This window comes from Drosophila arizonae, chromosome 2, assembly GCF_054131065.1.
Source record: "Drosophila arizonae isolate 15081-1271.41 chromosome 2, UAZ_ARI_1.0, whole genome shotgun sequence".
NCBI classification, from domain to species: domain Eukaryota; kingdom Metazoa; phylum Arthropoda; class Insecta; order Diptera; family Drosophilidae; genus Drosophila; species Drosophila arizonae.
The window spans coordinates 32,282,887-32,296,047 of NC_142922.1; the positions used below are offsets into that span (position 1 = coordinate 32,282,887).

At 43.3% G+C, this 13,161-nt stretch overlaps 6 protein-coding genes across 8 annotated transcripts; 3 read left to right on the forward strand and 3 right to left on the reverse strand.

Moving 5' to 3' along the window:
- The first annotated feature begins 3,098 nt into the window (after window positions 1-3,098).
- On the forward strand, window positions 3,099-4,061 carry LOC108621777 (uncharacterized). 2 transcript variants are annotated; one of them, XM_089462506.1, is made up of 2 exons: window positions 3,099-3,195; window positions 3,325-4,061. In XM_089462506.1, exon 2 carries the CDS (start codon window positions 3,361-3,363, stop codon window positions 3,916-3,918), a length of 558 nt encoding a protein of 185 aa, XP_089318632.1. In that variant the 5' UTR covers window positions 3,099-3,195; window positions 3,325-3,360; the 3' UTR covers window positions 3,919-4,061. The 2 variants fall into 2 exon arrangements, with proteins under 2 accessions (XP_089318632.1, XP_017874772.1); XM_018019283.2 differs by having other exon boundaries at window positions 3,100-4,061.
- LOC108620807 (uncharacterized) lies at window positions 4,061-4,672 on the forward strand. Its single transcript, XM_018017806.1, has one exon. It carries the CDS (start codon window positions 4,061-4,063, stop codon window positions 4,670-4,672), a length of 612 nt encoding a protein of 203 aa, XP_017873295.1.
- Window positions 4,673-7,542: 2,870 nt separating this feature from the next.
- LOC108621775 (protein TAPT1 homolog) lies at window positions 7,543-9,919 on the reverse strand. Its single transcript, XM_018019281.2, has 3 exons — window positions 9,693-9,919; window positions 9,033-9,637; window positions 7,543-8,966 (listed from the first exon to the last, which is right to left on the reverse strand). Exons 1-3 carry the CDS (start codon window positions 9,880-9,882, stop codon window positions 7,779-7,781), a joined length of 1,983 nt encoding a protein of 660 aa, XP_017874770.1. The 5' UTR covers window positions 9,883-9,919; the 3' UTR covers window positions 7,543-7,778.
- Window positions 9,920-10,025: 106 nt separating this feature from the next.
- Cbp20 (cap binding protein 20) lies at window positions 10,026-11,060 on the forward strand. Of its 2 annotated transcripts, XM_089462507.1 has the most exons (4): window positions 10,026-10,095; window positions 10,383-10,447; window positions 10,514-10,731; window positions 10,799-11,060. In XM_089462507.1, exons 2-4 carry the CDS (start codon window positions 10,400-10,402, stop codon window positions 10,995-10,997), a joined length of 465 nt encoding a protein of 154 aa, XP_089318633.1. In that variant the 5' UTR covers window positions 10,026-10,095; window positions 10,383-10,399; the 3' UTR covers window positions 10,998-11,060. The 2 variants fall into 2 exon arrangements, with proteins under 2 accessions (XP_089318633.1, XP_017874774.1); XM_018019285.2 differs by lacking the exon at window positions 10,026-10,095 and having other exon boundaries at window positions 10,389-10,447.
- Window positions 11,047-12,022, reverse strand: Prx5 (Peroxiredoxin 5). Its single transcript, XM_018019284.2, has 3 exons — window positions 11,864-12,022; window positions 11,544-11,678; window positions 11,047-11,478 (listed from the first exon to the last, which is right to left on the reverse strand). Exons 1-3 carry the CDS (start codon window positions 11,951-11,953, stop codon window positions 11,149-11,151), a joined length of 555 nt encoding a protein of 184 aa, XP_017874773.1. The 5' UTR covers window positions 11,954-12,022; the 3' UTR covers window positions 11,047-11,148.
- A 12-nt stretch (window positions 12,023-12,034) lies between these two features.
- LOC108621780 (ubiquitin) lies at window positions 12,035-12,713 on the reverse strand. Its single transcript, XM_018019286.2, has 2 exons — window positions 12,541-12,713; window positions 12,035-12,479 (listed from the first exon to the last, which is right to left on the reverse strand). Exons 1-2 carry the CDS (start codon window positions 12,586-12,588, stop codon window positions 12,150-12,152), a joined length of 378 nt encoding a protein of 125 aa, XP_017874775.1. The 5' UTR covers window positions 12,589-12,713; the 3' UTR covers window positions 12,035-12,149.
- Window positions 12,714-13,161: the final 448 nt, after the last annotated feature.

The window sequence follows — 13,161 nt, forward strand, 5'->3', positions numbered from 1 at the left end:
GCCCCTCCGTTCCCGGCAGCCGGCGGTGCCAGCTCACTAATATTTATATTTGCCCTGCATTTCTTTTGCACGATGCAAGCGATTTGATAAGCAAATGGAAATGCAGCTCCAACTGGGCCAATGCAGGCCGCAGCCAGATGGAGGCAGCGGTGCGGGCAGGCGACAGCGGTGTCTACGGCGGTGGCGGCGGCGGTGGCGGTGGCGGCGAAAGGTGCGAATAAATAATTTTCAGTAGCCAGCACTCGACGACCCACTGCTGGAGCTGGAGACCAAGTCTAAGACTCTGAATGGACACCGGGCCAGACAAATATTTTATTGCAAATTTGCTGATATTGAACGACAGGCGGCCACTGCCTGTTGCAGCAGTTGCCCGCCTGTTTTGCATATTAAATTTATTTTATTGAATATAGACAACGATATGGACAGATAAACGAGCATGGACTCAAAAAGTATTCGGATTGGAAGAAAGTCGCGAGCAAACTGAGCTGTGGTAACAATAGCGATAGACAATTGCACTGAGTTATCGCATATCGATGCTAAACAATAATGATGAACTGTACTGCATACTTATAAAGCTGATGTGGAATTTTAATGAACTTGTAATTTGATCTTATTTTTTCAGTTTATATAAGTTAATGCATGATACAACTCCAATAAGAAAAGGAAAAAAGTGGAATACATGTATGTATATTTAAACCTGCTGCTTAAAAGGCCTAGCAGGATTATTATTTAATTATAATTTATTATTATTATTTATTTATAATTTTTGATTGTATAACATTTTTAAAATAATTATACATTTTTTTTGTTAATTATAGTTATATATGCATGCATAAACATATAGTCTCTTGCGGATATGACGTGGCCTCAGCACTTTAGGGGCAGCCCTCGTTGCGCATTTAGATTACTGACTTTTTATTGCTTACTGCTCTCTCCCACTCTCTCCTCCTGTCGCTCTCCTCCCCACTGCGGCCATGTAATTGCTATGACGCCATGCTAGGAGCCCAACGGGCGATGAATTATTAATTGCCGTTGATTTGCATTGAGATTTCTTGGCCCGAGTGGTTCATTATATGGGAGCCGCACTGCTGGCCAAAATGATTGCAGTCCGTGAAATTGCAAGCCAAGTGTAAACATAATAATCAACGGACATTATATGTCGATATGCATACATATGTATGTATGTATGTGTATATGGCGATCAGCAAATGCGCTTTGCAAAATGGCCGCCGGACAACGCGCGGCCCCCAATTGACACCTGAGCGTTCGCCGTTTTGCTGTTGCTGTTGCTGTTGCTGGTGGTTGCTGACGGTGGTGCTAGTGGTGTAGTAGTGCAGTGGTGCAGCTGTAATTGTTATTTATGCACTTGCATTTCACTGTAATGGCATGTGGCCCGCCTAACCCCTTGGTGGTGGGCGTAACTGGAGCGTTTTGGTAGCCCGGACGATTACATAAGAGTTTTTAACACTCTTAATTGCAACAGCCGCCAAAGCTGAGACACATTCCACATTAATACACATTACGGGCAAGTGCATACGCCCCCCTTAAGGACTGGCCAACGTGTGCCACACTGTGTACACAAAACGATGACAAATCAAAAAAACAATTATCATAAAAAGAGTGAGAGAGAGAGAGAGAGGTGGAAGCGGGAGTGGAAGAATCAACTATAAGGGCACACGTGCTTAAGTCCGACTTGGAGCATAGAAGATGGCTGGCTAGTGATGGTAAATCTAGTTCAATTGTTGAATTGTTCACGAGCTCAGTCTCAACAGCGATATAAAGCGATACAGAGAAATGAGTCAGTCATGAGCGATAAGGTATTCTGTTATTCATAATCGATAGCTGGAACTCCTTCTGCATGAACGACATGTCTGGTTCATTTTAAAGAGCCGTTCAGAAGAACGTTGCGACACAGCTCTAATTGTGACTCTGACGATCGGGATGAGGATGAGGATGACGTTGGCAATGGGCTGAGTTGACTACTGTGTTGCTGCTGCTGCTGCTGCTGCTTGGCGGTGTTGATCCCTGGAATTCGTCTTGGGCAAAGGCAAAAGTTGCAAACGCCGAACGGCTTTTGTGCTGCTCGCAACCACTTAACTTGCTTAAGCGCTGTTTGCTTGTCAAAATTGCAGCATCCGCAGCAGCAACGGCAGCCACAGCCGCAGCCGCCGCCACCGCAAATAATAACAGCCACAACAACAACAACACCAAAATACACGTCTCTCTTGGCAAGATGACGCAGTCAGAATGGCTCTTCAGCTGTAGCCAAATGAATTAACCCTTTTACTTTGCACACATCCAACGGCTAAGCAGTGCCTGCCAGCCACAACAACACCAATAACAGCCACAACAAACACAACAACACCGGCAGCCGATTTGTTATATTCCTGGAGCTACTGTCGTTGCACGGTTGTTGTTGCTTTTGCCATGAGTGGGTTCAGTGTTTTTGGCCATCGACATGCACCAGCGCGAAAATGTTAAGAGCTCATTGACGTCGAGCATTTTGTATTATTATTTCTTAAAATAATTTAAGTTGGTTAACTTATTTATTTATGGAGGAAAACGCTATTCTACACTTTGGCTATCATTTTGTTTTACATTCCATCCGATAGTTAATTCTACAAATAACAGAAAAGCCTGCTGAGATGGCATTCTAATTGGCAACGACACTGAAGTATCAATGCCAGTGGAATGTGCAATCGATAACAATCGTGGAGTATCTATGTAATGCTTCAGCTAAATGTGTTCTAACATTTTCGCAACGTTTTCTGGTGTGTATTTAAATACAAATGCTTACCGCTTGCCACTCGAGCTGGCGGAGCGATGGAGAATTGCGCGTAAATTCGTTGCGGTCTTGTGTGTCATCAACATAATCGCCGTCAACGGGCCGTCAACAACATCAAACTGGCAGCAAAACGTTGCTACTGTTTCCACCAGCAGCAACAACAGCAACAGCAACATCAGCAGCAGCAGCAGCAGCAGCAGCAGCAGCAGTCCGACAAGGACCAGCAACTGCAACAACAACACGAACCACAACATTGGCAACGGGGCAACTCTGAAGTGGTTTTTTATGATGAGCGAGAAGCACTTTCAACTGCCTTAGCCTCAGTTGGAGCCAACAAAAGCGTGTCAAACATACTGTACTAAAACTGTCAGACGAGAATTACACAAAAACACATAAGCACACGTATAAACGTATGTATGTATATATGCACACATATAGCTGTCTTTGTCTACGGTGTGTGTGTGTGGGTGTGTGTGTGCATTTGTGGCGTATTCTAGAGTGTAAAAGATCCAGTCATAATGCGGGCGGTTCTATTTCAGTTCTACACCATCGAGACCATATTTAACCTGGCGCTCATGTTCCTTCACATTGACGGCTTTCTCTCGCAGCCCCTGGATGCACTCACACTCCAAAGGCGGGTGTCTTACTTTTTCTACTGTGCCTGCTTCTACGCCTTTACGGTGCTGATCGTCTTCGCGAGCATCGACAACTGCACCGGGCACCGGCTCTCCCTGTGCGAGGAGGTCGTGCGCAATGTGATCGGCTTTGTGATGTACGTGATCATTTCACTGATGACACTGGAGGATGCGGAGCAGGACTTCAACGTGCTGGGCGTCAATATCCATGACACATTGGGCGTGGAGAAACCAGTGCATCCATTCTTCATCTACATGCGATACCAGGCGGCTGCCTCCCTGGCCTGCGGCGTGATGTACTTGCTGCACGCCACCATTGCCATCGACGTGCTCCTGTCTAACGAAAGGGGCTTCTACGAATACGACGACGCCGACGACAATGAAGGCAGCGACTATATACCCGCGCGCATCTACTTCATGAGCGAGTGGGTGCAGTCGAAGCTGGAGCAGTACGAGTGGTTCCAGAGCTTCAGCCGCAGTGCTACGATCCATGTGTAACGGACGAGTCCTAGAGATCATCGAAGTCAACATCCATGACAAAGCTGCCAGAAAGAAAGAGCAACAAAATATTTACTACAGGCTAAGCACATTTATAATTCCATATATCCAGAGTATATATAATATAATATTTCCCCACAAAATGCGTGCGGTGCTCTTCCTCTTTGACACACTCGAGTTCGCGCAGAATGCTGTGATTGCGTTCTGCCACATTGAGGTGTTCTTCACGTATCCGCTGGGTCCTGCGGCATGGACGCGTTTCGCCTATTACCTCTGCACAATCATGTTCTACGTGTTCACAATTCTCACCGTCTTCGCCAGCATCAACGTTTGCACTATAAGCCCCGTTTCCCTGGTCAAAGAGATCGCCCGCAACGTAATCGGATTTTTGCTGTATGTGACGCTATCATTGATCATCATGCATAAGGCTGAGCAGGATTTGAGCTTATGGGAGCCATCGGATGACTATGAGGGTCTCGGCCAGTTGCCAATGGATACGTTCAGGAAGTATATGCGAATGCAGTCTATAACCGCTCTCTGCTGCGCCATTACCTACCTTATGCATGCCACCATTGTCATTGACATTTACTTGTCCGACGAGGACATCGATTTTGCGTTTGACGACTCCGATGACAGCGATCCGGACGGATATGTCGCCATTCATATATACTTCTTGGGCGACGTGGTTCAGAGGAATCTTGAGCAATACGCCTGGTTCCAGGAGTTCGAAAGCGGCATTGTCAGGCAGTTTTAAGGAAGAGATGCTGCAGCTACCAAGCGTCTAGTAATGGAATACTGTATGGTTTAATTAATAAATAATAGCCAACATTTGTTCTGAAAAGTATGCTACAAAGATGTACCTGCAATCGCAACAAATAACTGTTAATTAACAGTGGCAAGTATAGACTCGGCTAGCAGTCATTAAAGAATGTAAAACATCGCCTGTAGCTAACAGTCGCTGGTTAGAGTATTCAGTGGTAACAGTTATATATGTACAGCATTAGGAAGATTTCAGCGAACTTAACATCGCCTTTAGCTAGCAGTTGCTGTTAAAAGACTTTAGATTGGCGCTGTTAAGCAACAGTGATCTCGTTAAAATGTTACATACAGCTCTCATTGGTTAACTTCTACAATTCCAACAACTTGTTTTCTGTTAGTATTAAAAATAAAAATTAGATATGTATAATCCACGCGTGATAGATAATTAAATTTCATCATTCTCTACTCTGTTAAGTCATAAAAAGTAATCAAAATATGTTAAATCATTTATCATGTTACCATAAGCTGAAATATTATACATTTAAAATGTTTCCCAATGCTCAGTTCACTTATTCGAGTGCCTATGACGTCAGTGACGCAACAGTTTTATTCCTTGCCAAGCACCCAAAACGTGACGCCAATCTGCCACACAGATAACCTGCCCAACTGGCTGCCAGCTGGCTGGCTGGCTGGCTGGCTGACTGGCTCGCAGGGCGCCTGCGTCGTCTCCCAGTACAGTACAGGCAAAAATCAATAAATTATGGGCTAAGGCCAGTCAAGAGCAAGGCAAAACATTGGCCCTGCCCTACGAAACTTTTCCACGCTAGGCGCTTTTCGCTGGCTTCGCCCAACTTCTACTGACGCTGGCCCCGGCCCCGGCCCTCCTTTCCCTTTTTTCATTCACTCCTTCATTCATTCATAAAACTCAGTGCGTTTACTCTCCGCTTCGCTCAAGGCTATATTTATCGCATGCCAGCCAGCCGGCCGGAAATTGCTTTGGGAGACACTTTTCACAGCACTCGAGGAAAACTTTTCTGCATATAAACTGCAAAATATATCCAATATTATGTATTATGTATGGGGAACTTAAGAGTTGCTTGATTGGACTCTTTAATAGGCTTAGAATATGTTGAAATCACAATTTAAACTATCTAAATCTAAGGAATATCTATAATATTATTTTAACAAAATTAAAAAATTAATTATTATATTATATGATTACAAGCAATACTGCTGTCTACTTTTTGTACAATATATAATTACAAATATTACAATTTTATCGAGAACCTGCTTTAAAGTTAAGAACAACAGAGACATAGTTTTTAATATACGTAAAATCTCTGTGTTGACTTAATTACGTGCGGCTGCACAGCAAATCACTTTAATTAATAAATGATTCTCGTACAAAGGTCATAAATGTAGCCTCCATTAAGTACATATACATACGTACATGAGAAAATCGATAAAGATGCCAAAACGCGTCCTTGAAAAGTAGGGGATGGGCCTCAAAATGAGTTTTGGCCAAAGCCATTCATGAAATGCTTTCGGCGTTGGCTTTTCATGAATGAAAGGAAACCCCAGACGAATTCGACGTTCGAAATAGGGGAAATAGCGCGAACCGACAGACATGCGCGCTGAACGCATACAAGCATACTATATATCTATGTATATGCAGTGGCAGTGTGAGATGGAGCTGGAAAGCTACCCCGAACAGCAGCTCTGACGTAACTGCGCTCAAGGTCAGCGTAGAATTTCATTCATAAAAATGAAACGCCCAACGGCGTGTTGCGTGTGTAGCGGTAAATTGAATGTAAATGTAACAGTACACATGTGTGCGAGTAAGAACGTGTGAGTGTGTGTGCATGCGCGTGTGTGTGTTTCTGTGTACACGCGCGTGCAAGCCTCAGGGGACGCGGCGCAGGACGCTGCGCCACTTTTAGCTAACGGTAAAAGCGCGCTATTTGTAGCTTGTTGATTTTTCTACGCGTGTAAACACGATGCCAGCGAATAAAGCCATTTTCATTCATGAAATGCCATTCAGCATTGACAGGGGACCACCCTCGGCAACCCCCTTCACCCCTCTATCGACCCTTGTTGAGTACACATCTTACTTAACTTCACCCGCAGCTTTAGCTAAATGAGTAAGCTCCCTGCCAGGGTGCACTGACTCATGGCTGCCACACAGCCAGTTGCCGGACCATGGAAATCGTTCCAGCATTGTAAGCAATGGCCGGCGAGATTGGGCAGCCCACACAAATAGGCAACGAATGACTAAAGGTTAACCTAATAGTCGAGCAAGTTGGCAGCCATTTCCGGTTAAATTAAAATGTGAGAATGTGCGACCTATAATTGATGGCAGCTTTCCGAGTCACATCAACAATATTCAAATGTCTGAATAGGAATAGTAGGAATAGTAATAGTAGCTATAAGATATATGAAAGTCTTATTTAATTTTTACTACTAATAACAATAATGTGATCTACCTAAACAAAATTCGAACAAATATTTAATCAGTGCCTAAAAAGTATGCTAGATTATATTGAATTTCGACTACAATTAACAGTGCAATTAAGTCTGTTAACTATCAGCTCAGCCCAGTTGCAAATTGTCTAAGACAATTTGTCTTACAGTCACCGCGAACTGTTACATTTGAAAACAAAATCAGGCCACTGCAGTGCACTGTCAAAATACTGAACAAGTTACTTTTAATGTTAACTAACAGCTCTGTCTATTAATCAATCATTGACATCTGCTGATGTTAATGTAAGCTAACAGCAAACGACAGAGCTGGACATTTTTTCACATACAAACATGCAGCCCTGGTTAGCGGGTACTATTCAAATTTGAATTGAAATAGAAATTCAATTGAAACCTGAGATAATTTCGTCTATTTTTCTTTGCTACTGCATGAATTCAAATGATCACACTTAAAGTGAGCAGAACGCTTAGGCCTATAGAGAACATAGTCAGCTTACCTGATAACATACATGCATATATAAATTCATTTTACTTAGGCATACATACACATAATCCAATTTCCAATCCCGATTTACAGCAGACACACGCAAAATACAAATTTATAATTAACTAATCAGTTAAAGCTACGTTGCGTTGTTGCCAGAAACTGGAGTAGTTAGCTTCTCGTTGAGACTCTGCACGCCCATAAATGGCTCCGACTCGGAGCGCTTGTGGGTCCGCTTGGGCAACCCCTTGGCACGGTCTAGGTGAGCACTGACACTGGCCACAGCCCCAACGGCATCGCTGAGCTGCATTAGGTCCGGCTCGCTCCGTGCCAGCTCCTCATCCTGATAGACCTCCTGATTATTGGCATTGGAGTTGACATTCGTCACCTGCTCATTGAGGCAGACATCATCCAGGTCAACGTCGCTGTTGGAGAACAGCGCAGTGGCACCCAGCTCCAGCGAATTGGTCACATCCAACTCCTGTTCGCAGGACCCCTTGATGGGTGTGGAGGTCGAGGTGGCACGCGAGAAATTCAGACCTGGCTCCAAAGGCAAAGTGGCCGCACTTGTTGGCTTGAAGGAAGGCCCGTTGTTGACACTGCTGTTGACATTGTTGTTGTTGAGCAATTGCACATTGGAGGTGGGAAAGGCAGCAGGCGTTGCTCCAATCACGGGCACATTGGTCATGCTGCTGGGCGTGGAAGTGTTCCTTTCCGTCTGATGCTCCTTCATCAGCTTGCACGCCTTCCCCAGAGCGCAGATAGTCAAGCAAATGCGTAGACCCAGGGCGAATAGGTAGGCGAGGAGAAAGAGCAGCCACGCAGCCAAATTGTGGAAGGACACTGCCGTATAGATGGCCTTGATGAGTACCACAGCCAGCGGAAATGGTATGAAGCCCATGCGACGTGCCACCAGGTCCGAGTGATCAGAGAAGGCGTGCTTCTGGCGCGTCTGCGTCATGTCGTAAGCCAAGCTCGTCGTGTACTCCCGATAGATGCTCTCGGGCAGCTCGTTGAATCGCGTGATGAACGCATGCTTCACCCAGTCGATAAGTATTTCGGTGAAGAGCACGGCAAAGCAGTCGGGCAACATGACGCAGAACTGGGTGATGCTCCAGTCGAACTCCTTCATCGTCTGTATCATCACAATGAACAGCAGCACACTTAAGTGGAAGCGTTCGCGCACATCGCTGCAGGTCAACTGAAAGAGGTTGTTCTTGTCGAACTTCTTGAATACCGATCCCTTGAGCTCCACGAAATTATTCGATATCATAATGGTGAGCAGACCCTTGTTGTTCGAATTAACGGCTACATTTAGACAGGTTGCCTGCAAGAGTGATAGAACTGCTATTTAGGAATAAAGCATAAAGTAAATTTTCGAATTTCGATTAACCTGAAACATGATGAGTCCGCTGTGCAGGAACACATAAATAAGAGTAAAGAGAATATGCGTTAGCACTCCGAAGTGCTCACGCTTTGAGTTCTTTGGCTCCGTAGCCGTCCAGAAGAGCGCATCAATCGTGTCCTGACCAAAAGCGGAGAGCAAACGATCGCCCACCTCGAGCATATTGTAGAATATATACAACTTGATTATTGACTGGGATTTGATGATGTGATAGACGCGATTCGTGTCCACGAGCAGCATTATCAATGTCACCGTTATCCAAATGGTGCCCTTGAGCAAATCACATATCTCTGCGGGAGACAGCAGTCGCTGACCGCCGCCACGCATTCGAAAAATCCGGGCAACAGTCCGTGTCAGAAGTGACCACACGGCTAGTAAAAATCTGACCGGCAGAAATGTGTGGATATAAAGGAAGGAGTCAGCGCATTGCATAATCCCGTAAACCATAAAGCGCTCCAGATCTCGTGGAATGCGCATGAAACTGTAAATTTTTTGCCGGCGTGCAGAATACCTCTCCTCGTCATGCTCTAACATATAGCCGCGTGTCATTTCCACTTTGAAGAAGTCATAAAATGTGCTAGTCTCTGAGCCAGCTGTGAGAGAAACCATTCAGATAGAATCATAGATTCTACGATTAGTCATATTTACCGTTAAAGAGGCGGTGCTGAGTACCCGTTGTTGCAACGCCAACGTCATCCGCAGCTGTTGACGATTTGACCTTTGGCAGTTTGTGGGCTTCTTCGGCCGGCAGTACCTCAATGTGACTGATGTTCCCGCTGACATCACCCCGATAGCGGAGTTGCCTTTTAATGCCGATATTCGTATGAGAAGTATGCATTTAATACTTTTTTCTGTTTTGTCAGCTTGGCAGCCGATTATAGTTTGTTTTGCTACGCTGTTTCTTATGCGAGTGTGCCCACAACAACTAAAGACAAAAGGTGAGTGTATGTAGCCCTGGTTGCGCATATTTATAGAGCAGTGTGTGCATATACAAGTTACTTTCGAGAAAGTTCAACATTTGTTTGTTCGATTTTCTGGACCTCGCGTCATGGTAAACAGTTTACTTTATTTACTATGGTTACCAACAGTATTTTGCTTTCTAAAATACTTTTAAACGAGCACTTTTAGAATTAATTGTATTGGTCTTTACTTGGCCGCAGAAGGTGAATTTTGTTTTGCTACGCTGTTTCTTATGACGGCAGTGTGACCATTCAATGGAAAATTATATTGGCTTTGTAGCATAAGGCTACTCCATGATTATCAATTCAATAGTGTGTACACACTGACATTACTTTTAAGCAAAAAACTTAACAATTTATGTTTGCATTGTTTTATTAGTCGAATTGAAAAATAATATGAGTGCGTCTATAGATTTGAGCTCATATCGTGATCAACACTTCAAGGTAAGTACGACTTCTATGATACGTTGTTTTTAAATTTATCATTTTGATCACAAAATTTTTTTTCAGGGCTCACGGTCGGAGCAGGAGCGGTCGTTGCGCGACTCCAGTACGCTCTATGTAGGCAACTTATCATTTTACACAACCGAGGAGCAAATACACGAGCTGTTCTCGCGCTGCGGTGATGTGCGCATCATTGTGATGGGCTTGGACAAGTATAAGAAGACACCGTGTGGATTCTGCTTTGTGGAATATTACACGCGAGCTGAAGCAGAAGCTGCCATGAGGTCCAATAAACAAAAATAACCAAATTGATCAAAATTACTAAAATTACAAAGTTACTATGCATTACAGATTCGTGAATGGTACGCGACTGGACGATCGACTGATTCGTGTGGACTGGGACGCGGGATTCATAGAGGGCCGACAATATGGACGCGGCAAAACCGGCGGACAGGTTCGAGACGAATATAGAACAGATTACGATGCAGGACGAGGCGGCTATGGCAAGCTGCTCTCCCAGAAGATTGCACCCAACACCGACAACCGCTAGAGATAAAATTAACACCTCAATCCAACTAGATATTAAACAAAATCATTCATTACGCATAGTTCATCTAATTGCATTTTTATTTAATCTCTACATAGCTGTTTAGTAATTGAAAACATGATATTTCGGCACTATTATTATTGTATGATTCATTTTACTTCTTGCCAATGTTGTTGGCCAGCGAGCAGCTGAGGCCAGTGCCATCGGGTTCGATGTTTAGCTCCTTAACCTCGCCGTTCTCTACGACCATAGAGTAACGCTTGGATCGCACACCGCCCAAGGGAGGAAGATCGATATTCACATCCAATGCGGATGCAAAAAGACCAGCAGGATCCGCTAGCATACGTACTTTGCCAGTTGCTCCGTGCTCCTTGCCCCAGGCAGACATCACGAACGGATCGTTGACAGAGACGCAAACAATTTCATCGACGCCCTGTTCGGCTTTAAGAGAGTCTGCTCCACTTACGTAGCCCGGCAAATGAGTCTGTGGACAATTAATTATTTCATAATACTCTCAATCGATTATCTTTTTATCGTCTGAAAACTTACTTTGGAGCATCCAGGCGTAAATGCACCGGGCACACCGAAAAAGATCACTTTCTTGCCATTCGTTAGCTCGCCGGTGTTTATCTTATTCGCTGGGGAGTCCTCGAAGAGGTCCACGGACGGGACTTTATCTCCAACCTGAAGCACACATACAAACACATTAACGGTAATAGAACTGATGTAACCTTGATACAGTGCACTTTGTGACATCTCTGCCGCCGCAATCAATATTTATGAGGCCCCTCTACTTATGCTTATGTAATTTTTACATTTTAAAAATTGTGGGCGAATTCATTTCGAGTAATGACAAGCGCTCTGCCTACCTTAACCATAGCTCCAAGGGTTCTAGAAAAAGATCGCACGTTCGGCTTCGTAGAGTTAACAACTCGGCTAAGAAAATTGCACGCCTGCATTTCTGACACTCACTCAATTGCCAATGCAAAGCATAGAGTTGCCACGCTGTTCGAAATTAAAGTCGAATCGGGTATGACAAGTTATTTAAATCAACTCAGTCATAATTTTTTACTAGAATGCTCGGGAAACAATTAAATAAAATCAAGTAAAATATGTGTTCTTCTCAGCGTCAATATGTTGATAGATTTATCAGATTTATAAGCAATTATCAGCGAAACGTTCCAAATCGTCCAAACTCTGTTCCTTCAATTTTGCCTCGAAATCTGTCATGAATTCGTTGGTCAGCCGTTCCGCTTGAGCTTCCGTATAGTATTTGCGAAATGCACGATGAATGCAGTCCCGTAATCCAGGTTTCATCACGACAAGAATGAGTTTAGTGCCCTCTTTGATGTTTGGATAGGATGCAATTGTCTGGTCATTATTTAATGGTCGACCAAGCAAAAGGAGTTTCTGATTTGTGGCGGGAATTTGTAGAGCGACATCTATTTTTTCTTTCAATTCCTGAATCGTGGACGTCGGCGACACCTGGCCAATGAAAGGAATACATTTTAACATTGCTTAGCATATAAAGGAAATAAAAGCCTACCTCAAGTGTGCAATCTTTGCCCTTAAGCACTTTAATTATTATTTTCATGACGGTTCTTATGTGTGTTAACTTTTTACAAGTTATTTATTTTATAAACAAAAAATCGCATTTAAGAGTTGCCATCTGCAATTTAGTGATGCAAGCCTATTCCGATATTTATGATACTTCAAATATTCTTATCAACATCGATAAAATTTAATTCATTGCCAATTTAGAGGTAGGCCAACAAGTGTCATCAAATAAAATAAATGACGCTTCCTCTCTTTAAAATGAATCACTATATTAGTTTTTATTTTCGTGCAAATGATTCATCATTAATTAAACTCCTTGAAGATTTTAGAATTCGACATAAATTTGATTTAATAATTCATTCAATTTAGTACTCAAATTAAAAAAATATATATGAAATTGATAAGCTCCAAATTAATCGATCAATCAAATCGATATTTAACTGATTATAGTTAAGTTTTAAAAAATGTACTTAAGTATTATCGAGTGCAAATTAATCTTTTTAAGATTCAAAGCGCAAATATTAATAGCTACTTATTAATGTATACAATAAAATAGTCACTATAAAAATAAGCAATCCTTGGGACAGCAATCAATTGTGCAATATCGATG